Raw genomic sequence first — 27,679 nt, 5'->3', positions numbered from 1 at the left:
TCTGCCAGCGACCCATCGTGCCAGCGGGTCACCGGTGTGGAGCCACAGGTCAGTTTAATCAAGTTTCACCGGAACACGCGGGAATCGGTTACAGTTACAAGGTAGTAAATAAATTAAAGATGCCCACAAAAAAGAAAAAAACAAGACAGAGAGCAGAGGAGGAAACCAAAGATGTGGATGACGAGGACTCTGAGGATCAGAAGCCAAAGCCCAAGAAGAAAGGCAAGCAGGTAAGTGAGCCAGAGGATGCTGCAAGATTGAAGAAAAAGAAGAAGAAGGAATTTAAAGACAGCGATGAAGAGGGATACAATTCTAACACATCAGGGCCTGATGTGAAGAGCACCAAGAAAAAAGGGGGAAATAAAGGAAAGGTCAAGAATAAGAAGAAAACCAAAGAGAAGAGTGGGGATGAGTTGAGCACCGAGTCACAGAGTACAGATGATGAAGATAACAACAATGTCTCCAGAGGTAAAAAGAGAGCAGAAAAGCTTCCTGATGTGATTGAGACCACAAAGAAAGGGACAAAGAAGAAGAAGTCCACAGTCAAAGACAGTCAGGGGGACAAAATGGGAAAGGACAAAAAATCCAAGAAGGACTCAGATAAAGAGGAGGAACCACCGGCCGGGGATGAAGAAGAGGGGAAAAAGAAAAAGAAGAAGGGCAAGGATAGTGATGAGGACGCCAAGAAGGGAAAAGGCAAGAAGAAGAAGGTTGAAAACTACGTGGAAATCTATGAGAGCGAGCTTCGGAACTACGAGCCAGAAAAAGTTGAGAACTACGAGGATGAGTACCACAAGAAGAAAGGTAATGGAAAACTTCTTATTAATCTCTTTAATTAACCTCTAAAATGTGTAAAAGGCAAAGCAGCAAAATGCAAACACACTTCACAGAAAGGACATGTCATTATATCAGAAATTCAAAGACAATTGGAAGGCGGTATCGTTTTCAGAATGACATCTAACACCAAGAAAAGAAGTGAATTCTGATTGACTGCAATTACTGGATATAGAGTGGCTCCTCAAGTGAATGGCATATTGTTTAGTTTTCTTTGTAACATTACACCAAGTGAAGTAGTATCCACCTATCGCTAGGATGTTATCTCCAACCTACAGCTATATGACACCTGTCACTAATCTTTACAAGGGGGGTTTCACATCCTGATAAGGGCTAAAGTTCCTTTTTGGCTCTCGCTGTACAGTCCAATGTCAAATATCCCAATGTAAAGCCATGCTGAATATTTATCTGATCTACACTGTTCCTTACGTGATTAGCAGGCAGACACACACACACACATATATACATATACATGCACACACACTCACACATGCATAAAAACACACACATCCTTGTAGTTTTCCTTATGAGGACTTTCCACTGACTACATTAATTGCCTAACTCCTAACCCTTTTCCTAAACTAACCTTAACCTTAAGCTTTACCCTAACCTAAACCTAATCCACAAGAAAGAAAAACCAAGGTTTGTTTCCTCTTTCAAAAAAAAAAAAAAAAGCCTTTATTAGGGCAGCATACCAACAAGGAAATCCAAAAGCAAATTAGCCACATTTGCTTGTTTTGGCTCAGCGCCTTCATCAGAATGTGATTGAGCAACAAACCCAAACCTTAAACCTAATCCTCATTACCACCTTAACTCTAAACCCAAGTCTTAGCCCTAAACTAGCCACTTGAAGATGTGAAAACCGGCCCAAGTGACCTCGCCTCGCAAAAATGTCCTCACTCCAAAGGTGTAAAACTCAAACCGGTTCTCACAAGGATAGAAGTACAAGAACACACTCACACTTTATAAATGTCTTTCCCACTCTGCCTCCTCCTTCCCTCTATCTCTCTGTCTCTCTCTCTCTCTCTCCTTCTCGCTCTCTCGCTCTCTTGCTCTGTAATCACACTGTACTCCCTTTCTAACACACACCTCTCTTTTTGTCACGTCATGCAATCCTCCAGTGTACGAGGTGGTGACCATCACCGGAGATGAGAGAGGAGCGGGCACCGATGCCAATGTGTTTGTCACTCTGTTTGGAGAATATGGCATCACTCCCAAGGTGCACTTGGCCAGCAAGTGAGTCCCCTTCGTTAGGAACATAGAAAATGGGAAGCAGGTTTATCGAAATATTGTAGACTTAACATTAACACGCTGCACAAGCTATAGGCCTCAATTTAAACCTATAGACATATAAGTTACTCCTTTGTACTGAAACTTTGTCTTTTTTCTCCAATTCAACAGCACAGAGAAGAAGTATGTCTTGGTGTAGTGATGGTGGTGGTGGTGAGAAGAGGGGCTGCTCAGTGTGTGCTGTGGTTTTGGAGTTGATTTATTTAATATTTTTTTGTAAATAATTATGCATGACATGAATTCTGCATGATTTGCCAAATGTTTACCAAGCTTTTATGATTCAAAGTGCACCGGGAAAATGCAACATTTTGGAATTCATTGGAGTTATTGCATCACTTCTTAAACTTACTTTACTTTACTTTCTTGTTCCTGAGATTCAGTGCATTTATTTTGCACTTAGATAAATAAATAATAATGAAATTTGGGATGGTTCTAGCGTTACTCTCCCAAATGTCACGTACCAGTGTCTGAAACCTTTCCACAGCATGCCACCTGTCCATTCTGTCTCACACTCAGATGATATTGATTTCTCACCGTTTTGTTATTTCAGGAGTCGAACGGCATTTGAAAGGTCCAAAACTGACGTATTCAGAATCAGAACACACAATGTTGGACCTATAAAGAAGATAAGGTATGTGAGTCCCACGGCATTTCACCTGTCACCACTATACTTTGACTCGTAATGTAATTTTAAGTGGTATATAGACTAATACACTACAATCATTAACAACTTTTCAACTCAGCCTAGGTCAAACACTGCTGGCCCTGCGTCAATTTGAAGGCAAATTTCTATTCCTGGGTCGTCTTACTTCCCCTGTGTCAGTTTGACTGGGACACTGGGGACTAATTCATCTTGATACTGTCCTTCTCCTCCTCCAGGATTGAGCATGACAACACAGGCCTGAATGCCAGCTGGTTCCTGGACAGAGTGGTGGTGACAGATGTGATCCGGCCGCACCTGAGGTTCTACTTTGCTTGCAACAACTGGCTCAGTAAAGTGGAGGGAGATAACCTGTTTATCAGAGACCTGCTGGGCAGCATGGACCCCATGGACATTCCCAAATGTATGATATGTAGTATAACTTTATGAACACCTTATTATAGTTTAGTCTCAATATTGTGATACAGATTGGACACAGTTTATAAGATAAGCAGACTCTCAAGGGGTTGCAAGGTCATTTTGCAGGGTCACAAAACCAGTTATGGAATGTGAAATATATTACAGTATTTTATTATTCTTCATCTTTGTGACAAATCCCTATTTTTGTGACAAACGCCCTTTTCCTGAGAAATTATGAATATTTTCAGACTCCAGGTGTCTTCCCATAATTAATCAAGTAAATTAGCCTGAAAAGGGAAAATCAAAAAATCATCATCAGGTATCAAAGTTCATCTTTCTGATTGTTTACATCACAGGGTCGCAAGTAGGCATCACTTTATTTTGAAGGGCTGTGATCCACAAAGGCTGAGAACCACTGTGATTAGACAGAGTGCAGAGCTGACTGCATCTTTTCAATGTTTATCAAGTTCCTGTTTTAAAATACTACTATATTAAAACCTTTTGGTCTCAATTCTCTAGATAACAAGTATGTGGTGACTGTCTTCACCGCGGATATAAAAGGCAGTGGGACAGATGCAGATGTCTTCATCAATATCTTTGGGGAGTTTGGAGACACAGGTAAAGAGAGAAGGGACGCTACATGTTGTTATCACACATGTGATCCTGGAGTGAACTTGCTCCCAGGGTGAATACACATTTGATGCAATCGATTTAAACCAGGATTTGACTAATAGAATTTACATATTATTTCTTTATTTTAGGGGAGAGGCGTCTTGATAATGACAAAGATAACTTTGAAAAGGGCACCGAGGACAAGTTCACCGTCGAAGCTCCAAACTTGGGCAAAGTGAGGAAGATCACCATTGGCCACAATAACAAAGGCTCCTCAGCAGGATGGTTTGTGGACAAGGTAAAAGTTAATACATAAACTTAACAATATTTCAGTTGGAGGTTGCAGAAATGCAAAGAAAGTTATTACATCAATGCCTCTAAAAACTATTGCCACTTCACCAGCATAGTCTCAAGACAGCTAATCGTTTAAGAAATATTATTTTAACATTTTGTTAGACCATGTGATGCTTCTTTGTCTTGGAACCAAACTGCCTGTCTTACTGTACTTCTTCCTGCCCATGCTGCCTCTGGAGAGGTACTTAAGACATGTGATACTCTTCTTTCCTCTCTGTCTTCTCATCTGAGACTCGTGTCCCGACTCCTCACATACAGTGTGTAGAACCAAGAGATGAGTCCGTTCAAACAGGCGCATGCATGCACAGGCCAATGCACGTACACACACACACACACACACACACACACACACATGCACACACACATGCACACACAGGACATGCATGCTGTCATCCTACCCTGTCTGTAAAGGGAAACCATGCCCCATTAACGGATTGCCTTACCAGCAAATAGACAGATGAGTCTGTAGATTTGCTGATGACTGCAACACAGACTGACACCAGAGATCATCCTGATTGGCCGTAGCTGGACGGCAATGACAAAAATATTGGATCATCTGCATATAACAGAATCCACATGCTTTGTGCCCTCGTTCACACAAATGAAATCGTGTGTATTTGATTAATCGGTTGATTCAGAAGATATTGTTCTGTAACAAAATAATTTTAATCCTGGTTATTATTTGAATACTGTAAACTGAGATGAGGACTAAAACTCTATGATCCATAATATCACCAAAGGTTTTGTGCCCTCTATCTAGCTTTACCATTGTACACTTTCTGTATAAGCTTTATAAACTGTAATACCACACTTGTCACCTAAATGTAGGAGTGTAAACACGTTTAAGGTTAACCTCAGTCAAAAAAGTTAATAAAAAAGACCACAAAACTAATTTTGGTGGATCATTTTCATAGCTATAATAAGGATTTACAACCTTCATTGAGAGCCATCACACTAATCACCAGGTTAACCTCCTCAATCTCAAAGAACATTGTCTTGCTCTAACAGTCCAGATTAGGTAGAGTTTTTAAACCTTACTGAGCCAGGCAAATTAGCTAAAAATACCTTCTTATCCTTTTGATTTCTTAGTCTTGTTTTTCCTTTTTACGCAGGTGATTGTAGATGATCTGGGGAACAAAATAGTGTACGAGTTTCCAGTCGAACGCTGGTTTGCCTTTGATGAGGATGATGGGAAGATCCAGAGGGACGTTCTGGTGGGAGGGAGCCAGCCCACAGGTGATGAAGGAAAAATTGTGTATGACCCTGAAAAAACAAAATACTACTTCATTTTATAAGTATTGCCTCACACACATTTAATCCTACAATTTCTCAAAAAAAGAAAAGTCATGTCTACACCAATTTAAAACAAAGAGAAAACTGTGTCTCGGTTTATCTCAACAAACACTCCTTCAAACAGCGATGGCAAGGGTAGAAGTAAACTTGCTTTTTGGCTGTATCCTCAAATTATCTGCATTTGCCCCCATTCGCACTCTGGTTATAGAGATAATTTTGCTCTAGCCTGATCTGAAAAATACAAGATACAGGCTTGTCGGCAAATAACATTTATATTTCCGAGGAATGGAGAATTTTACTCTTTCATACCTCTCTATAATAGCTAAAGAGAAAAACGTGCTTTCTTCCCAGCTTGCCATATGATCATTAATTCTTAGGTCAGACTATCAATGTTTTGATCTGGCTGATTTTCCTGCTCAGCTCCTTTGGGAGTATGTGTGTGTTGTGAACCACAGTGGCCCGCTGGCACAGTCTCTGATTGTCAGACATGTAACTGTACCCGGCAGGTATTGTGTACAATGTCCAGATTGTGACAGGGAACATCCGAGGTGCTGGGACCAACTCCAAAATCCACATCGTGATGCACGGCTCCAAAGGCCTGAAGAACAGTGGCAAGGTAACGAGGAGAGGGAGACCGTCTGGATGAAACACAGAGGAGATGAAACCTTTACACTTCATTAAAAAGGGATTGTTGTAATGATAGTTTTTACTGGATAAGTGACATGACGACATGAGGTTTGTTAAAGCGGTAATCCGCAAGATTCTTTTTTTATTTCATTTTGGCGTCATCTTTGGTGCCAAGTAGTCATTGGTGTGGTGTTTTTTATTGCACTTCCCACAGATCACCTGTCAATCAAACAGTGTGTGCAGTACTGTGACGTCTCTTTCCTTGGATTTTCTGTTCATGAAGTTTGAGTTTCTGTGGTTGGTCCTCTTTTCTTTGTTGGTTCAGTCATGGTGGCTATCGCTGCTCAGCAAACTACCCAGTTCTTCTTCTGTTTATTTCAAACAAACTGAAAACGTGAATTGCATCACTTCTTGTGTGCCAGAGCTGTTTTGTAAAGGCTTTCATGATGATTGAATGAAGGTTGAATCTGTATTCTGGCCATAGAGAGTAGCAAAATGGACATTTATTAATATAAAAATGCCACAGATGATGCACGTAGGCTTTATAAGAGTAGTCAGAGTTTGGCTTTCATGTAACACAACAGGCAAGGTTTTGTGGACATCAATTAAACCCATAAAAGCCATCAATGGAAACTTTCTTTTGAAATAAATGTATTGGACTCAGCTTGGTCTGTGTCTGTGAATTCAGTCGATTGAGTACAAATATCATTGATCCTCCATTCTTTTCATTAAAACTCTTCTTGGTGCAGTTAGAACATTGATCGACCACCATTTTCATCAACTTTTCCTTCATGTTATTGATCTAGGTGTTTTTAGAAGGGGGGAAGTTTGAGCGGGCGCTGACAGACATCTTCAACGTTGAGATCGCCGCCCTCCTCAGCCCCCTCAGCAGGGTCACCATTGGACATGACAACGGAGGGGTCAGCGCTGGGTGGTACTGTGAGAAGGTACAATGCGCGCGCACACACACACACACACACATAATGATGCTGTCATTGATTGTGAATTGATTCAAGTCCATGTTGCTCGGTTGTTGTTTTGTCCTTGCTGCAGGCAGTGGTGTATTGTCCCTTCACTGGGATAGAGCAGACCTTCCCATGCAGCAAATGGCTGGATGAGAAAGAGGGAGATGGGCTGATAGAGAGAGAGCTCTATGAGATGGTCTCACTCAGGCAGAAGAGACAGAAGAGTAAGCTAAATGTCAATAACTTTGCCTATTCGTGAAGTTTAGAACAGCAGAGTGAACAGCAGTGGTAAACTCATCTGATTTGCAGTTTGTACTTCTTAGCACTCTCATTTTTCCAAAAAATTTAAGCTAGACCTATGGAGATGAGGGCCAAAACCCCCAAAAACATATCAAATATCTGTATAATGAGCACAGGTTACTTACCTTCAGTCTGCTTTGTAGTGTTATGTCGGTGCTTTCCTTACATATTTTTGTTTATATTGCTTGTAAAATAAGGCCCAATGCCTCAGTCCAGTCACTACACTGTATGTGTTTTCCTCTGGTTCTCAAACATAGAGAAGCAATACTAGCAATAATAGGGGTGCATATTCATTACTCATTCTCTTTCCCCTCCCATATTTTCCAAGCCAGTCCTGGGATTGAAACTGGCGACCTTCTGGTCACAACCCGCTTCTGTAACCTCAAGGCTACAGCCACCCCCCAGATGTATTTAGCCATCTGGGCACTTAGGGGAAGGGGCTACTGTTACCTGTCGATTACAGTAAAAAAAAAAGAATGATAAAGACACAAATAATTTGATTCAGGACATAATAAGCTGAGACAGCACTCCCATATCAATGATCTGGTTCTCCTCAGAGCACCCCTGGTCCCTGTGGATCTGGACGTCGGACCTGCCCAACGCAGGCAGCGACGCCGACATCTCCTTCCAGATCTATGGAGAGAGGGGCAAGTCAGACGAGATCAGACTGGACAACAAAACAGACAATTTTGAACAAGGCCAGGTGGACAGGTTTATGGTAAGAATCCCATGTTTTAATCTTGACAGATAATGTTGTTATTCTACATGTATGTCATAAACTGTGTTTATTTTAATTCTGACATGGTCCCACAGGTTGAGCTGCCTGATCTGGGAAAATTGACCAAATGTCGCATCTGGCACGAGAAGAGAAATCCCTTCGCTGGTTGGCATCTCAGTAAGGTGAGTAAACACTACAGTCGAATATCAATGCCTTCCATCATGTCAGTCAATTCTAGCTTGAGTAATTAACTCACATGCTTCTCTGCCAATGTTTTATTGAAAATATATATGTTGTGATTTTATATTAATCCTGTAAACTCTGTCTATATATGCAGTCATAGGCCTTATAACATGATTATTACAGCCAAGCTTTGCTCAGAGTATGAAACAAAAGTAGAGATTGTAGGGTTTATCATAATATCAGATGCCATGCTAGCTAACATAGAAATGTGGATAACAAGAGAATTTAGTATTCCCAATTCATAATGGTGATGTAATGGCAATCGCAGAACATCTCAGGTTCAAATATATCTGTCATGGCTGGTGCTAGCAGGGTAACAGGAACACAGGGGATAGGACCCAAATGCAGACGTCTGAGGCAGAGCTGATGCAGTTCAGTGATTTTATTAACACAATGAGGTACAAAGGCTTACGGGATGGTGAGGCAGGCAAGGGTCAAAGCCAGAGAACGTAGTCCAAACTGGCAAACAAATCTGACAAGGAGCAGGCAAGAATCAAAAAGTCCAATACACAGGCAAGGTCCAAAACAGGCAGGTAACAGGTCTCAGGGACAACAGAAGAACAGGATACAAAAGCTAGAGAACAAGACATGAAGCACACAGCAACTTGACTTAACGATCTGGCAGGGAACAAAGGAAGTGAACTGGTATATGTAGTGAAGGCTGATTAGGGATTGAGGTGCAGGTGGGGAGATGGGAGGGAAAGCTCAGGTGACTGCAGGGCTGATGAGAAGTGGGAACAGGTGTGTGGATGGGTGGGGCAGTCAGGTGATGAGGAAAGGAGGGAAAGTCCGAGGACATCTGGTGGACGGCTAGAGGATGGCAGGACTGGGGAGTTGAAGAACATGGAAAGAACATGGCCTGGGAGAAGTGAGCAGGGGCTGGAGACAGGGACCGAGAGCAATGTGGAGGGCTGGGGATGAAAGAGTGGTTGAGAAGCAGAGTAGGGGTTTCTGGCACAACTTCACCTACTTCCAAGGTGCATGGAGAAGGGAAAAAGGTCTAAAAAGGTAAAAACTCCAGCAACACTTGTACTATACTGTATAGAACAACTTTATTGTTAGACCAACGCGTTTCGGCTTGTGGCCTTCATCAGGGTCATCTCGTCATTGGATGACCCTGATGAAGGCCACAAGCCGAAACGTGCTGGTCTAACAATAAAGTTGTTCTATATACTACACGTGTTGCTGGAGTTTTGACCTTTTTAGATGAAAGAGTGTTTGACAAGGGAAACTGAGGAGCAAATTGTGACAATATCATTCAACTGGTAGAAGCAGATGTAGACCATGTGCATACAATTAACCTAGGATGAACATAAAGTTGTTGTAGTTGCCTTTGAAACCACAAAAGAATAAAGTCAAGAGGATATGAAGTGAGTTCAGTCAGAGTTTAAACAGTTAAATGAATTAAGCCTTATCTTAAAAGATCACTCAACCCTTAAACCCTGATCCCCTAAATCAAACAAGCTCTCTCTCGTGTTCCCTCTTTGATCAGGCAAGTATAATGAAGACATTAACAAAGGAGAAGTATAAGTTTCCCTGTGAGCGCTGGCTGGACACTAACGAAGACGATAACGAGGTTGTGAGGGAGCTACCTGCCATGGGAGATCTAATCGCCGAGCCGCTGCCCTGTATGTACATGCACCTCCAGGCTAACTGTACGCAACCAAAATCTGCATTACCATATTGTATATAGAGATAAATGAAAAAACTGAACGGATGATGTTGTTCTGTTCTGCAGTGATCAAGTACAGAGTGACTGTATGCACGGGGAGCATCAGTGGCAGTGGCACAGATGCGTCCGTCTTTCTCAATCTGATTGGAGACCTGGGTGACACTGGGGACCGCCAGCTGGTCAACTGTAAAAACAACGTCAACAAGTTTGAGAAAGCAAATGTGGGTACATCCGGAGGACCAGTGTTAGAACTACTGTAACGTATCATTGTGTCATACTGTATCAGCAGCACAAATACTGGAAGCATGAATAAATCACATTATTATATCTCCTAAGGCAAAAACAAAGTCAGGTGTCAGCTTCATCACCAGCTCCTCTTTACATAAAAGAAGGCATTATAATGACGCGTTACTTGCTATTCTCATGTCTTTCTCAGATGGATGAGTTTATAATCGAGGCGGTGAACATCGGGCAGGTTCGCAGGGTGAGGATCGGACATGACGGCCGGGGCGGAGGCTGCGGCTGGTTCCTGGATAAAGTGGTTGTTAGGGAGGAGGGTCAGGCTGAGGCCCAGGCTGTAGAGTTCCCCTGCAACAGGTGAGTTATAGAGGAGGTTTATACAGAAAGTGAAGCATGTCGCGGTGAAAACTCTTCAGCAACTAAGAAAAGCAGCTTTGTTTTAAGCTTGATGACAATGCATGTTTTGAAAGGTTCATAGAATGAGGCTGAGGAGCACTGCTTTGCTTACCAGGTATCAAAGAAGGTGCTCTTTGGAGTCAAGGTTTACATATCAACAAGCAAAAGACAGAACAAAGCTCATTGTTAGTTAAAAAGGCTGATCTCCCCAAAAGAACAGTCCAAGGCACGCTTCTCTGTTGAAAAGGTTAAAGCCTTTAACATATGGGCCAATGACTGTATAGCTGTATAGTGTCTTGGACTGGTCTTTTGGGGAGATCAGCCTTATTAACTACAAACAATGAGCTTCATTCCCTCTTTTGAAGCCAAGGGTTGTAGAAGTTTCTTAGCACATAGAGGAAATGTGATCCAGTGTGAGAGCCATGTGTATGTAGGTTTTTGTTCCAGCCAAACACTACACCAGGTGATTTCCTGTTTTGTTAAAGGTTGCTAATGATTGTAATATACATGGCTCTTGATGGCACATGGTTGGAGAGCACTGATGTAATCCTTCATTTCAAATTTTAAAACATGAATGTCACCAAAATTTAAGTTATGAGGTTTTCACCTGACAACCAGGATGTGCTGAACAGACCGACCGGAGGAGTGTTTTATGTAACAGATGAGATGACAATGTTTTCATTCGATGCACTAGGTGGCTTGACCGCAATGAGGATGATGGACAGATTGTTAGAGAGTTAGTGCCGTTCTCAAATGGGCAGCGTCTTTACAGTAAGTGAGAAGAGTCTATTATGTGTGAGAGGTGGTTTTAATATGTGAAAGTCATCACTGTCCATCAGCAAGTCATACATTTAAACTTGTTGCCTTCTGTAGATGGTGATGTTTTTGTGTGTGTGTGTGTGTGTGTGTGTGTGTGTGTGTGTGTGTGTGTGTGTGTGTGTGTTAGACACCAGCTATTACGTGGCGGTGAAGACAGGTAACATCCCTGGGGGTAGCTCTGACTCCAAGGTGTTCATCAAGCTCTACGGGGAGAAAGGCGACACCAGTAAGATGATGCTGGTGGTCTCGTACAACAACCTGGGGAACTACTTTGAGACGGGCCGCGTTGACGTCTTTGTTGTGGACACCTTTGATATTGGACAGGTGTGCTGGCTCAGTGGAGGTCAAAGAAGTCTGTTAAATGATCTCCTCTGGTGGAAATGCTGCTTTGAGCAAAGAGCTGCTGTAGGAGTTGTGGGTTCAACACTGCAGCTTCAGCCAGTGAGGAAGCTATAGTGACAGCTAGTAGGAGTGACTGTTCGGATCAATTTTCAACAAGTAATTCAAGTGGCTTCTCACAGCCTAAAATTAACTGGTGGCTTCTGGTGTCTATCTTTAATGTGGCCTGCATAGCACTAACACTGCAAGGGTTAGGGGGTTCAGTTCATAGTGGTGCTGGGCTTTGGATAAACCAAATGATAAATATTATGTTAATGCATTCAAGTAATTATATTGTAGAGCGGTAGCACAACAGTCAGGAGGTTAGATAAGCACTTCATTCATTTTAACAGTGTTTCTTAAAGCAATATTCTTTTAATATGGGAGTTATTCGGCACTCGACCGCCATGAAAACCAGAATATAAACTAATCACCAAGATTGGATGCAGCTGGACGAGTTTGTAGCGTTCAGATTTTTACTTCCCAATCATTTGAATGAGGCCACGAAACCAGACTGAAAACTGACATTCAACACGTTCGTGAACAGATTCAACAACAGATCCCCCTACTGTGATTTTCAATTGACTGTTGGTCAACATTTTAGAACATAATTTCGCCAAATAGCATTTTTATTGATAGAAGAGAACATAGCGGAGGGATACCATTTAGGAGAGATCTACTTTTATTTTTAAATACTAATTTTAGTGTAAAGCAAGAATAGAAATGCAAAATGACAAGACCCAATACTGTTTTATTGTGTTAAAAGCAGGATATGTTATTGACTTGTTAAATGTAAGTTTACAGGCTGTTTTCTTGGCTTCATTCAAATGACTGGGAAGTAAAAATCAGAACGCTACAAACTCGTCCAGCTGCATCTAATCTTGGTGATTACTTTATATTATGGTTTTCATGGTGGTCAAGCGCCAAATAATCCCTATGTTAAAACAAAGTGGAATATTGCTTTAAGCTATGGGTCCCAACACAAAAATGGGTCGTACACGTATTTTTAGACAGACCCTAAATAATTACAGTACTCAGGATGTTTTCATCAGACTGGGTCCCAGGGCGAGGCTAAATTAATCAAATATAGAGCCTGGACGGAAAAGGTCCAGGATGTGGACATGATTAGAAAGAGGTGTGAGGAACGCCTTGTGTTTATCAAATTAGAATATTATGCTCCATTAATTTCACTGCAGATCAACCGTCTGATGATTGGCCATACCAACGAGGGCATGCGTGCCGGCTGGTTCTTGGACAGCGTTCAGATTATGGTCCCAGTCCATGGTAAAAACTACATGTTCCCCAGTCACCGCTGGCTTTGCAAGGATGAGGCTGATGGCAAGACAGAGGTGGAGCTTTACCCCAGTGAGATCCTGGACATGGAACAACGTAGGCTACACACACACACACACACACACACATACACACACACACACCATCATAAGAATCTGCACACCCATACACATGCATCTGCAGTTAAATGCTATTGGCCCTGAATGTATCTCAACACAAATTCAGCAGTGTCTTGGAACAAATAACGTCAAGGCTGTATCTTAAAAATTTGGCAGCATTTTCAATCGAAGTTTAAACCTTGAGCAACTTTCCAAACAGTTCAGTCATGTTTCCTCTAACTAAGGAATGTTGCCAAAAAATAGTTTTATTACTGTTATTAAAATTTCATTTATTTTCCCTCACTATTGCTGTTTCTTGCCATGTTTTCTTTTAGGGATTCTTTGTTAAGCACTTTGCAGCTTCTGTTTGCAAAGTGCTATATAAATTAAGTTTACTATTATGTACATGCACACACACACACACACACACACACAGACACACACACACAGGCATGAGCCTATACACGAACACACATGCTCTCTCTTTCACTTACTCTCTCTCTCCCTCTTTCACACACACACACACACACACACACACACGCATGCATGACCACTAATAAAACCACTTGTTTTGCAGTGATTAACTATGAGGTAACAGTAGTAACTGGAGATGTGACATATGCTGGCACCAATGCCAGAGTGTTCATCCAGATCTACGGGGACAAGGGGAAGAGCGAGGTTCTCACCCTCCAAAGCAGATCCAACAACTTTGAGCGGAACACCACCGAAATATTCAAGGTATCAAAGCTTGGATTTCATATTTCCATTGGCTCCAAAATACAACTGAATACCAAAGAAGAAGTGAATTTCTAGACGTTACAGTTTGAGCAGAAACATTGCAATACCATAAAGAGATAGTGTGTCACAGTAAGGCAGCTGTCTTCCCTCTCCTCACTGTTGCTCAGTTAGCGGCCAGAGACGTGGGGAAGATCTTCAAGATCCGCATCGGTCACGACGGGTCGGGGATCGGATCTGGCTGGTTCCTGGAGACGGTGGATGTCAAGCATCTAATCATGTCTTTGGTGCCCAAGGAGAAGAAAAAGGAGGACAAGAAAAAGAAGAAGAAAAAGAAGAAGGACGAGGACGACGAGGACGAAGAGGGCGGAGAGGAGATGCAGGAAGTGGTGCTGACTTACCATTTCCCCTGCTCGCGCTGGCTGGCCGGGGGGGAGGAGGACGGGGAGCTGGTGGTGGAGCTGCTGCCTGAGGATGCAGAGGACCTGGAAGGTACAGAGCAAAGAACCAGTGATATAGCACTAACTGAGGAGGTGGGTATAATACTGCACCTGTTCAGAGAAAGAGTTTGGTACTCTCTAAGCAGAGGTCCTGGGAAAAACAGTGTATCTGTAAAATGCTTCATTTGGGAGCGCTTGATTTAACTTCCCTGGCACTTGAACAGCCTCAGAAGTAGCAGCCTAACTCATACTAAAGCATGTACCAAGCACCCATGACCCATGACTGATTCTAAGTCTATCTTATCCTTTCACTCTCCAGTAGGGATGGGACGATATGCTTATCTCACAATACGATTCGATAAGCAACCACGCCACAAATCTTTCTAGCCATGGCATTGGCTTGGTAGAATGTAAACGACAATTTACAAATGTTATTACAAAGTACAAGTAATATAATTTGGATGGAGAGCTTGTGAAATTGTGATGGGAAAGCCGTCTCATTTGTGATTACTACAGCAGAGTAAAATGGAGCTAATATTGTGATACATTTTTCTGCCCCACAATACGTATTGTCACATTTTTGTATTGTGATATATTGAATTTCGATACACCATCCCATCCCTACTCTGCACTGTATGTTGTCCGATAAAAATACAAATACCACGAAAACAATCTCAGAAATTGAGGTAAAATCACAAAATATTTAACCACCAATTCCATTTTTTTTTTTAAACATTTGAAACATATTAAACTGTTAATTTGCCAAGGTCTCTTAATTTGCCAGACTTGTCATGCTGACATTATTGGGACATTATTGGCTGCATATACAGTACAGATAAGATACCAACCACAGCTCTTTGCAATATCAAATCCTGTGTATTGGTAATAAATACCAACTAGTATGTTTATATGTATATACACACACATATAAATATAATTTGTCATTTACTCCTTTTTTATTCTGTCCTTTTATATCTGGCACACAAGATCTTTTAGCTCATGTTGATTCGGCAGGCAAGCACGGTTTGATTTGACACAATTCCCTGATGTCCTGGCCTACATAGGACAGGTTAAAGAGGTGTTAGTAATTCATCCCTTGTATTGTCTGACAGTGAACACCTATGAAGTGAACGTCTTCACTGGTGACATGCTGGGTGCCGGGACCGACGCCAACGTCTACATTAATATTTATGGAGAAAACGGGGACACCGGAGAACGCTATCTCAAGAACTCTGGCAAACTCAACAAATTTGAGAGGGGGCAGGTACGATAGGCTAAACAGACAGACAAACACTACTTTGTAAATCAGCTGTAAAATACAAAGGTATCCAGTGAATGAGGTTAAAATAAAAAATAATAAGATGAACACTGGGAAAAACAAAGTAAGAATTTCTCTTTTTTAGAGCCAAAATATATTATAACTATTTTACACTGGTTGACAATTTTACAATTATTCTTCCATTATCAACTGAATTCTTGAACTATAAAACAGGAGCCAAAATACCCGCAAGTCATTGGGTCATTGACAAGGATAGAAATTTACTTTTTTGAGCCTGAGGCAGGGAAACAAAATTTTTCATTGTACAATTTCAGGAACCACCGGCTTAGAAGGGTATCCCATTGGAAATTAACAAGCGGTTAGTCAAAGACTCAAGCACTTCCCTGCAATATGAGCCCTCCACCAGGCTGTAGGTGGGAGTGTATTCTGGTAGGATTACAAGCTCTCCTGCAGGCGAGCCAGCTGTGATGGAGATGAGCTGGAAGGAGTCCCCTGAGTCATTGAACCTGTCCTACTTTTACTCATCACTTAATTAATTCAAGCCGGTGAATTATTCATCTCAACATTACACCTGGCTCTGTAGGAACACCGAACTCGCGTCCACAGACAATTAGTTTTATTTCTTCCCTCAGATCAAACGTAACAGTAGCCTGTTGTGATTAAAGGAGGGGAGGTTTTGAAGTGTTTGCATACAGAGAAACCATAGATGTATTTTCCCTATAGAAATCAAAGAGTGCAGTCAGCCACAGCAAAGGAAAAAGTAAAACTAAAGGAATAACTCACTGGATATACAATACTGTTATTACAATCCTGAAAAGTGATATATTCAGACAGTTTTAGTGACAAAAAGACAATCAGAAGAATTGGCTGTGGCAATCCTATCTAAAATTGCTGTATTTTGCAGGAAGATGATTTCACCTTAACAGCTGTTGATCTGGGCCCTCTAAAGAAGCTACGTATCCGTCACGACAACAGCCAATCACATTCATCCTGGTACCTGGATCGTGTGGAGATAGTGGACAAAAAGGAAGATACCACGTAAGTCGAGCTAACATGCATGGGCTGCATTAACTGTATTCTGAGTGTATGCGCTTAAAATGAGAGCACACAATTCTTTTATATAATTACATAACTAACAATGATACTGTACCACATTGTCTTTGAATTAGAGTCTTGATCAGATGTGTTCCTTGGGGTTGTAGGTACTATTTCCCATGTAACCGCTGGCTGGCAGTGGATGAGGATGATGGGCAGGTAGCGAGGGAGCTGGTGCCGGTGGACGAGGCCTTCATGAAGAAGGATGACGATGAGGGGACAGGAGCCACTCTGGGGCTCGAGCAGAAATGTAACACAGTTTTCAAAGCTGGCTCATATTTTAGTAGAGGCATGGGATAAATCTATGTGCTTAGATCAAGTATTGATCTAAGCACATACAGATGTAGAGCACAGTGGAAAGTGTGCAAGAGGGACTCGTATTAGTGCAAAAATGAAGAGGAAAGCAATTTTAAAGCAATTTTTGATGGCTTGTTTGATCTATTTTACAGCCATGTCCACTACATATACTATCAGAGTAAAAACTGGGGAAAAGAAGTATGCCGGAACTGACGCCAACGTCTTTGCCATCCTGTTCGGTGAAAATGACGACACAGGTGAGATAACTCAAAAGCGTCATTACGTTGTTGTGATGGCCTCTTGGTATCCTGCATGAGATCTCTCTAATTTGAATCTAATTCGTCATGTCCTTCACAGGGATCATCAACCTAAAGGCGTGTAAGAACTATAAGAATAAGTTTGAGCAGGGAATGATCAATGAGTTCATTGTGGAGGCGGTGGACCTGGGAGACCTGGAAAAGCTACGAATTGGCCACGACAGCTCGGGTGAGAGGGGAAGACGGGGCTCTACTGACCCAAAGATCTACTGAAAACAAACAGCTGCAGTCATGAGCAGCGTGAATTGTATGAATCAGAGTAACACATGACTGGTGTCCTGCTCTCAGGGGGTTCACCTGGCTGGTTCTTGGACTGGGTAGAGATCGACGCCGTCTCACAGGGTCAGAGGCTACGCTTCCCATGCGGCCGCTGGTTGGATAGAGGAGAAGATGACGGGGCAACAGTGAGGGACCTCTATCCTGCAGAGTTACAGACTGAACTCTACATGCCATGTAAGTGACTGTGTAAAAAATATTGTGGAAATGTATATTTCATTTACATCTTACATCATACTTGTAACAAAAAACAAAACATGTCACCTTTTCTTCTGTTTTCAGTCGTGCCTTATGAGATAAAGATATACACCAGCGATGTGTTTGGTGCGGGGACGGACGCCGACGTGTTCATCGTGTTGTACGGGCGGAAGGGCGTGTGCACACAGCAGAAACACCTGTGTGTCAACAAGAGAGAGAGGCGGCTGTTCTTTGAGAGGGGAGCTGAGGATATGTTTATTGTGGAGGTGAGCGTGTGGATTTTGACTTTTGTAACTTGGGATAGAAAGCAGGGATTGCATGCAGTGAACTATGTGTTGTCCTCCCCAAGTTGGAGGACGTTGGAGATGTTGTAGAGAAGATCAGGATAGGACACGACAACAGGGGCTCCAACCCGGGATGGCACCTTGACAGAGTGGAGATCAGACGACAGCTCAGAAAAGGAAAGGTACTAAAAACCCACTTGAGTTTACAGTTACATAAGTACATCATTAAGAGTTTTTTTTTCTTGTCCATGCCCTCATTAAATCATTAACAGATGAATAATTTATCAGTTAGATATATTTTCCCGCAAACAATAGAAAGAAAGACACAACTGAACCCAACTGTTTTATGGCAGGGTTCGGAGACGACCATCTTCCCGTGCGAGCGCTGGCTGGCCCGGTCTGAGGATGACGGGGAGACGGTGAGAGAGCTGGTCTCCTCTGAAATCATCACTGAGAAACTCCTCAGGGACGGGACGCTTAAACGGAATGAGACAGAGGTGGAAGAAGCCCTGGAAAGTAGGTTTCTCCCGTGTGTGTGTGTGTGCATGTGTGTGTGTGTGTGTGTGTGTGTGTGTGTGTGTGTGTGTGACAGCAGAGACGGTTTAATCTATATGTGAACCAACATGGAAAAACAGGCCCATTGTGGGAGATAGTGTTTCTGTTTGATATTTGTATTCAGAGTTGTAAAATTGTTTTATTTTAATTATGTTATAGGGGTAATTAAGCTATTTTGTTTGAATTATCAATTATGGAATGAAAAAAGTACATTTTGATCACTTTTTCTGATGTAAAATCTCCTGTAAAGTTAGACGAGCCTGGGTTCATATCTTATTATGCTGAGAGAGTCATGAGATGGTTAATATACTGCATGAACACACACATGCCCAGTTGGATTGTAAGCCACTGGATTCATCATTATTAACGATTTGTTCCATCACAGCTCACACATACAAGGTGTCTGTGCGGACGGGTGATATGTACAGAGCGGGAACTGACGCCAACGTCTTTCTCACCATCTACGGAGACCTGGGAGACACGGGCGAGCGCAAACTCAGCAAGTCTGAGACCAACGGCAACAAGTTTGAGAGAGGAGAGGTGAGAGGCGAGAAAGATGTGACATTTATCCTAAGATATCTGATAACTGACAACCGCTTTATCCAAATGTGTCATGCTCTTATAGTCATAAATATTTTCTCTGCCTCTCAGGTGGACAAGTTCACTATTGAGGCTGTGGACCTGGGCCAAGTGTATAAGATACGTATTCGCCACGACAACTCTGTGATAGGGGCTGACTGGAACCTGGACCAGGTAGAGGTGCTGGATGAGGAAACAGAAGAGGTGTACATGTTCCTGTGTGAGCGCTGGCTGTCAAAGAAGAAAGAGGACAAACGCATAGAGAGGACCTTCTTTGTCAAGGTTTGTAAAGCTTGGATTAAAATACTGCCGCTTTGCACAGTATTAGTTGTTTGTTCTTCATTATTTTTTTATTCAGATTTCAATTAGCTGGGCATAAGAAAGAATTGAACACTTTCTTTGTGTTATGTGTGTACCGTTCAGGGATATGAGGGTGAGAGATACAGTGATCCAAACTCCAAGAAGATTGCCCAGGCCAAACTGGGGCTGGACAGAAATGCCAACAAGAAGAAAAAGAAGAAAAAGGTGGCAGTTGTAGAGGAAGGTCCAAGTAAGGCAACAAAGTTGTTTCTGAGGGCAGGGTAGGCTAGTTATTTAATGATTTGATTAGTCAATAGTATGCTCTCTTGTGGCAAAGAGCCATTAAACATGTTGGAAACTTGTGAATTCAAAATTTCATGTCAGGTTTACTAGTTTGCAGCTTAGTGTATGGCTTTGAAAAAAGGAAAAAACAAGCAACTACTGCCCCAGGGATAGATGAGGTTCCACTCAATTGAGTTAAACTGAACTGAACTGAAATGAAAAGTCCTTTACCAGACCCTTATGTTCCACCCAGTCATCCCCTATCACTTCACTTTGTCCACGGGGATCGACCGTGATGCCAGCACTACAGCCAGGGTCTATGTCATCATCCTGGGACCCAACGACGTCGAGACAGAGCGGCTGTGGCTGGACCTGCCGGAGGGGAAGAAGAGCTTCGCAGCCGGCACCATGGAGAACTTTGTGTGCTATGGAACGGACGTGGGAGAGATCAAGAGGGTGGAAGTGAGAGTCTGTTACTAAATGTGTGGAACTGTCTCCTTGCCTCGAAACCTTTTCATTTGCACTGATGTTGAAAATTGGATTAAAGCCATTCTCGAACAGCAATAATCAATCCTAGGTCAAAATAAAAGTAAATTAAATATCAATTCTCAGTTTGCAGTTAGCCATTCTCTGTCCATCTTCCTTCCCACATTTCTCTCCTCTCTCCTCTCCCTCTCTCCCTCAGCTTGGCCATAACGGTGTCACACCAGAGAGCTGCTGGTTGGTGGAAGAGCTGTCGGTTGCCGTGCCAACCAAAGGTATCAAGTACATGTTCCAGTGTAAGTGCTGGCTGGCTAAAGACAGAGGAGATGGTCTCACTGTCAGACTGTTCAATGTGCTGGACTCCAGCACGATCAATATTATCCGCAAGGTGAGAAACACCAGCTTTCGCCAAAATATGATATCTTATATGATAACTTTAAAATGTTGGAAAACATTCAGTTGATTTGTCATATAAAGATGGAATGTGTCTCTTCCCTATAGGTCATCTATGAGACCACAGTTGTCACAGGTGACACCCAGTATGCAGGGACTGACACCAACATCTTCCTGACTGTATATGGAGCCAATGGGAGCACAGAGGAGATGCTGCTGCCCAAGAACGCGGACAGGTCAGCCTGTTACTGACCTGTCCTGATTTTGTGGATAATTCGATAAATCAAAAAATGTGTTAAATGCAATGTTAAAAATATATTATTTCAATCTAGGTTTGAAAGGGGCCAAGAAGACACATTCAACCTGGAGATAGATGACATTGCTCCACTGAAGAAGATCAGATTTCGGATTGATGGCACTGGAAGTCGCCCAGACTGGTTTCTTGACAAGGTTAGTATACAGACAGATACTAATGTTGGTCTGTTTCATCGTCTAAAAGCTGAAATGTGGTAAATGCCTCAATAAATACTTCAGGTCGTGATGCGGAACCTAACCACCGAGGAAGTGTATTCGTTCACCTATGAGAACTGGCTGTCAAAGACCAAAGGGCCAAAGAGGGTGACGCTGTGTGAGCTGGCAGCTGTGGTGGATGAGGAGGAGATGGTGGAGAAAACTACCTACACCATCCAAGTCCAGACCAGCGATATCGGAGGTGGGCCTCGCCAGTTTTATATAGTATAGTAACAGTCGTATGAGGGTTGTTAGAGTAATGGGAAACATTTCAGCTGCAAAGTACATAGTAATGAGTCTTGACTTTACTTGATGAGTTGTTTTCATTGTTTTTATTATCTCAGGTATGAGTCTGAATAAAACAGACTCATGTTGCTTGTAAGTTTGATTTACAAAATAAGATTGACCATCTGTGATCATGACCACGAAGGAGAAAATAGGTTTTGAGCATCTTTCAGCAGTTTACACGTACAAAAATATTGATAAATGAGGCCCAGTTTATACTTTTCATTTAGGGCCCTGAGTTGTTCCTGATCCAAGTTAAACAAGCCTATTAATATTGATTAGTCTATGCTAGTTTGTCACAGTAGTGTCCATGCAGCAGTATTAGCCAATCTAAAGATCTGTTTTTATTAGTAACTGACTGTCTCTGCCATCCCAGGTGCCGGCACCGATGCCAATGTGTTCTTTATGGCATTTGGGGAGTTTGGAGACACTGGGACACTTCCTCTAAGGGAGAGCAGCAACAGGAACAAGTTTGAGCGTAAAATGAAAGACGTGTTCACGTTCCCCGACATGCTCAGTGTGGGGGAGCTGTCCAAGATCCGAGTGTGGCATGACAACAAAGGTGAGGAGGATATCAGCAACTAAGATGATCTTTGTTTACTGAATTACAGCAGATAGAGATGATCTCAGTGCTAGATATCTGTTGAAATTCAAGTCACATTCAGAGCAATCTGATACAGAGAGGATACCTGCACACTGGGTGTCAGAGAGGCGATGCATGAATAAGACTTAAGTAGCATTTTGTACAGCACTTGTATAGAAGGGATCACCTACTGTTGTCAACATCAGATACACTACCAGTCAAAAGTTTGGACACACCTGATTGAATGTACTGTTTTTCATTATCTTCAAGCCATTTTGATCTAAAGACTCAGGCTTTAAATTTTGTTGATGTCTATGAATTTCTTTCCAAAGCCTTTGCCTTTCCATCAAGGCAAAGGGCGGATACTTTAAAGAATCTAAAATATAAGATAGTTTTGATTTGTTTAACCCTTTCTTGGTCGCTGCATAATTCTATTTGTGTTACGTTATAGTTTTGATGTCTTTACTATTATTCTAAAATTAGGAAAATAGTAAAAATAAAGAAAAATGTGGTGTGTCCAAACTTTTGACTAGTCGTGTATGTAAAAGAGTAGAGCAGTAAAATACAGATCATGAAATTAAAAACAGCAAATTGCTGTATAGAAGAAATAAAACCATACTGGAATGTGTTGCCCCTACTGTGCGCATTCAGGCCCCGCTCCAGGTTGGCACCTAGAGTACATCGACCTGAAGGACGAGACCATGGACGAGGTCTTCAGGTTCCCCTGCGACCGCTGGTTGGCTAAGAACGAGGACGACGGGCAGATCATGAGAGAGCTGGCCTGTGCCAACAATGACTCTGTAGACCTCAATGACAAAACCAGTTAGTAAAAATGGAAGTCTGTGGGCATAATTGCAAGCCATCTAATTGTCAGTGATTAACTGCGATAGTCACTTGCACCCATTTACAACCATTTGCCAGATGTGAAATGATTATAGTGCAACAATCTCTCTCTCTCTCACTCTCTCTCTCTCCCTCTCTCTCTCTGCACTGTCACAGAATATGAAATTGCCACAACAACTGCTAACACAGATGATGCTGACACCACAGAGAATGTTTGGATTGTGCTGGAAGGGAAGAAATCCCGTTCCAAGGAGTTTGTTCTAGAGAATAAGAAAAAGAAGTTCTTATGGTAGGTCCTCAAAGAGAGTCTAGGTGCCTTGGCTCGCTGTAAAACCCTATTATGTGTCCTTATATAATCTTCTCTCTTTCATATGTTTTGTTTTTCTACCCTCTTTTATCTCGTAGCTTCACTTTCTGTTCTGCAAGTCTCTGCTCTCAGGGGAGTTAAGCCCATGAGACACAGAAAAAGAAAAACACTCTGGCAGTAGACCAGTGAATTTACCTACTTAGGGTTCAGTAAAAAATCAAAGGCAGTAGAAACTCTGCTTGTGGTTTTGTCTCTTCGCAGTGGTGCCACCGACACGTTTGAGTTTTCGTCCAAGCACGTGGGCGCGATCGCTGGCATCTGCATCGGCCACATCACTAAAGACGGCAAGAAGGTGAAGGGTGAAGCTTTCTGGCACGTCATGGAGGTGGTGGTGACCGAGAAGGAGATGGGAAACAAGTGAGTGAAGATTGGAGTCTCATTTGACCAATTTATCTTACATAAAATGACACTGATGGGCATGTTGATACTGTTGATGTGGTCCTCCATCCGTGTAATTTGGAAAATCAACTTCAACTTCAACTTCAACTTCAACTTTATTGTCCCCGACCCAGGACTGTGCATAATGTTTTCATGGTAACCATTCAAATTACAGGCCATTAATTATGTAGTAATGACTGGAAATAACGAAGTAATATCCAAGTAAAATAGATGTAATAAATAGTTATAGCATTAGAATGACTGGTAATTACTGATTAATATACAAGTTAAAAAAAGTTGCTTTTACCAGCAATTATATTAGGCAAGTGGCACTACCACACACTTTTGAAAACTAAACTGGTTCAAAAAGAAAGAAACACACTATCTGTCTTGATTTATCTTCCATTCATTACAGAAGGTGACGACACTAGTGCAGAAACAATTAGTGTTTTTTCATTAGGTTCTCATTTGCTCATAATGCAGAATACATATTGTAATATTTTATATATTTTAGAGAAGACATACCAATACTATGTACAATATTCACATAGGTATACAAACATACTCCATAGTAACTACACAAATAACAACAGAAAACAATAGAAAGCTAGAATGGGCCTAGCCTGGTAAAAGCAGCTTTATTTAATTGTATATTACTCAGTTATTCTAATGCTATAAAGAATTGTTACATCTATTTTACTTAGACATTACATAGTTATTTCCAGTCATTACTTAATGGCCTGTAATTTAAAGGGTTACTGTTTTCACCTACCATTCATTCCTCCACCCTTCCCTCTTGTCCAGGTATTTCTTCAACTGCGATGCACAGATTCCCCTGGCAGCCAAAAAGGACCAATTTCAGACATTCGAGTGCTACAAGTCCATCGAGAGCTTCGCAAGCAAAGTCCGCAACCTGGTCCCCGTCAAGTATGAGATCATCGTCATCACCGGGGACGTCAAAGGGGCGGGCACGGACGCCAACGTCTTCATCACCATTTACGGCGTCAACGGCGACTCGGGCAAGCGCCAGCTCCGGCAGAAGTTCCGAAACCTTTTTGAGCGTGGGCGGACGGATCGCTTTGTCCTGGAGATGCTGGACCTCGGGGAGCTGCTGAGGGTCAAAGTGGAGCACGACAACGGCCGCTCCAACTCTGGGTGGTACTGCGAGTGTGTTGAAGTGACCAACACAGCCAACTCGGTGACCACCATCTTCCAGTGCGGGAAGTGGCTGGACGCTAGCAAGGCCGACGGGCAGATTCAGCGAGTCCTCTACCCCAGGTATTAGGAGACGCATAAAGCAGGTGGTGGATGAGCATTTCTTCAGAGAGACTTTTTGGTTGGTTCTGTTTTGTACGACGTGTGTGAGCTTTGTGACAAGATAGATCGAAATTAACGGAACTGGATGGAGCTTAATCTCAAGTTTAAAGGATAATACCAGTGTTTTTTGCAGTTTGTGCCAATGGTCTAGGTCGCCCCTCTCCTTTACATCATTCCTGCTGGTGTCTGCACAGTCAGTGTAGTTGGAGATATCAGAGCTTGTTTTCCTACCTTCAGAAAACAGCCGTTTGCTGCCATTCATATAGTATGAAAAAAAAACTTGCCTGAGCTTGATGATCCATCATAGTAAACATGAAGTCTTAATTTGGTTTTGTCAAAGTTTGTCTGTTTTATCGTTACTTTATTGTGTCCGAGTTGAGTGTTTTCATATCTGACACCCACAGGCAGAAATGGAAGAATAATCCCTAAAAAAAACTTACTTTATTGTCACATATTGTCACATAAATTGTCACATCCATGTCTTTTTATTTGGGGGCATCTTTGTTAGTTGGGACAGCAATTAATGTTAAGCTACAGTTTGACACTGTAAAGTTTGTATTTTAAAAATGGCAAAATGAATAAATGTTAAATTGAATCACATACAGCATGCATTACAAAATGATTGGGAGACGTGTAAACTAGATAGACAGTAGTGAATGGGCTATAACTCATTACTCATTACACTGGTATTACACCGGTCCTTTAAGACACAAATTAGTTATGAGTAAAATACTCTACTATTTTATATTTTTTGCTTCACAGATTTACATGTTTCTGAAAACATTTCGGTACCAGGGATTGTTTTTCTAATAAAATTGAGATGTTGATGCTAAATCATGTGTCCAGTAGACTAGACAGGGCTGGGTTGGCAAAATAGTCTTTTTCACAGACATTATTCAAACAGGCTATTCACAAGTGAGTAATTCTATGACACTGAAAAACAACATGAGTGAGATGTGTTCTCAGCATTTTAGGCAGTTTATTTGAAAAACACATACAAAAAGATCATATACAAGACAATAAATAAAAAAGGAGACAGAACAGTTTGGGTTAAGCTATGCAACTTTTTGCATCATCATTAGTAATAAATACAGTACAAAATCCACCCAGAGTGAATCTAAAGATTTTCCACAATATTCACTGATCATGTTATTCTTCATTATGATTTAGCTATTGCTTTCATATTATTGATACATACTTCTACTTTTCTATAAAATACTCAAGATCATAAAACATTGCGCGGTTACAGCAAAACAGCAGTGTGTTGTACAAAGATGGCCACTTCCCTTTTTCACTGGCAGGTTAATAATCAACATTTTTTCAGCAGCAAAGAAACATCTGAAATATTCAAGAAGGTACAGCATCATATTAAACACATCTACAGAGCTACTCCCACGTACACATAGGAAAACCTGAGAAGGACATGCATTAAAAAGCTTGTGCTTTAAGTTCTACTGTTCATTCCGGTTCACCAGCTTGAGTTAATACTATGGCTACTGTCCAGTTCGCTCTGGAGTAATGGGGTACACTGTGGAGGGCACGGGGTAAGGCCAGTGAGAGCACGAAATGAAATAATAGTAAGACCAGCCAGCTTCATTCCAATCCAATAAATGTTATAATAATTTGCAGGATTAGTAGATTATTAATAAGAAATGCACACCGAAAACATGTGGTTAGCTTATTATACCCAGGTGTAAAACACGCTATCTATATTGTATAACCACAGTAATACACCAGAAATTTGCTCAATAAGATCAATAGCTCAAGTTAGCGTGTTAGCTACCGCCCAAACCCCACACAAACATAGCAATTGCCAGCAATACATACTACCAAATAATACAGTTCATTATGTGGGTCCTAAAGTAAGCACTAAATTGAGATCCAGATATGATGGAGTATCATGAACATGGTCAAATCAAAGCAAAAACAACAAATTCAAATAACTTCTGAATCAAATATGATTGATTATGGGAAACAAAGCTGTATCATAATTCAAAAGCAAGCTAATTGTAGAGCCATGCTAGACAAAGGGGTCGCACCCCATCATCTGCTTGATGGGGTTTACCCGCGGGACCAAAGCAGGGAATATAATTGGAGAAAAAAAAAAAGAAAAAGAAAATTGGAAGAAAAGAAAGAAATGACATGGATGGAATGTAATCCAGATCAACAGCACCATGCTGGCTAGAAATGGTGTTTGGAACACCCCTAGTCAATTTTCAACAAGTTTCTTTTTTTCTCCTTTGAAAAAGAAAACACAGACGGCATGCAAAAGCATCCCCACCGACCAATGCATAATGAGGTATTCTTTTTTTAATATTTTGTGTTATTTCTAAATAAATATATTGATTAAATTGCAAAGTTATGAGATAGAGACATTAAATATTCCACCACAATAGCTAGCTAGCTACAGTTAGTAATAAATAATGATTGTTAAATACTTAAGGCATCTTTAATCACAGCATTCTATGTGAACTAGCAACCCTCCATTTTCATCCGTCTGTAGTTTTTTTTGGATGGAGGTTTCATACAAAAAAAAAAAAAACGCAACACAAACAGTCAAGTTACCCTCCAATAGTACACAAGGAAGCATGAAGATACTTGTAACTGAATACAAACACATAATCTAGGACAAGGAGACCCCACACCACCAAACCAAAATCAGGCAACTCCATATTATAGTGCATTTACAAA

At 41.6% G+C, this 27,679-nt stretch overlaps 1 protein-coding gene across 1 annotated transcript; it reads left to right on the top strand.

The window, feature by feature from the left end:
* The first annotated feature begins 119 nt into the window (after positions 1 to 119).
* Positions 120 to 24,956, top strand: loxhd1b (lipoxygenase homology PLAT domains 1b). The gene is made up of 42 exons (XM_071538478.1): positions 120 to 804; positions 1,956 to 2,070; positions 2,675 to 2,755; positions 3,004 to 3,188; positions 3,704 to 3,802; positions 3,946 to 4,094; positions 5,263 to 5,386; positions 5,950 to 6,059; positions 6,877 to 7,017; positions 7,124 to 7,259; positions 7,893 to 8,053; positions 8,149 to 8,235; positions 9,789 to 9,924; positions 10,035 to 10,189; positions 10,405 to 10,565; positions 11,299 to 11,375; positions 11,551 to 11,747; positions 12,998 to 13,190; positions 13,770 to 13,930; positions 14,098 to 14,419; positions 15,480 to 15,631; positions 16,551 to 16,684; positions 16,849 to 16,991; positions 17,191 to 17,295; positions 17,396 to 17,524; positions 17,644 to 17,808; positions 17,914 to 18,095; positions 18,179 to 18,295; positions 18,467 to 18,629; positions 19,054 to 19,208; positions 19,320 to 19,529; positions 19,671 to 19,797; positions 20,083 to 20,291; positions 20,515 to 20,700; positions 20,814 to 20,941; positions 21,038 to 21,155; positions 21,240 to 21,417; positions 21,877 to 22,062; positions 22,735 to 22,905; positions 23,083 to 23,215; positions 23,495 to 23,650; positions 24,476 to 24,956. Exons 1-42 carry the CDS (start codon positions 120 to 122, stop codon positions 24,954 to 24,956), a joined length of 7,203 nt encoding a protein of 2,400 aa, XP_071394579.1.
* The last annotated feature ends 2,723 nt before the right edge of the window (positions 24,957 to 27,679 follow it).

Source organism: Centroberyx affinis, unplaced genomic scaffold (genome assembly GCF_046629955.1).
Source record: "Centroberyx affinis isolate AG114_WGS23_722 - 3 ecotype Tasmania unplaced genomic scaffold, CSIRO-AGI_Caff_v1 ptg003282l_1, whole genome shotgun sequence".
Taxonomy (NCBI): Eukaryota; Metazoa; Chordata; class Actinopteri; order Beryciformes; family Berycidae; genus Centroberyx; species Centroberyx affinis.
This window is presented reverse-complemented; position numbering and strand designations above follow the sequence as displayed.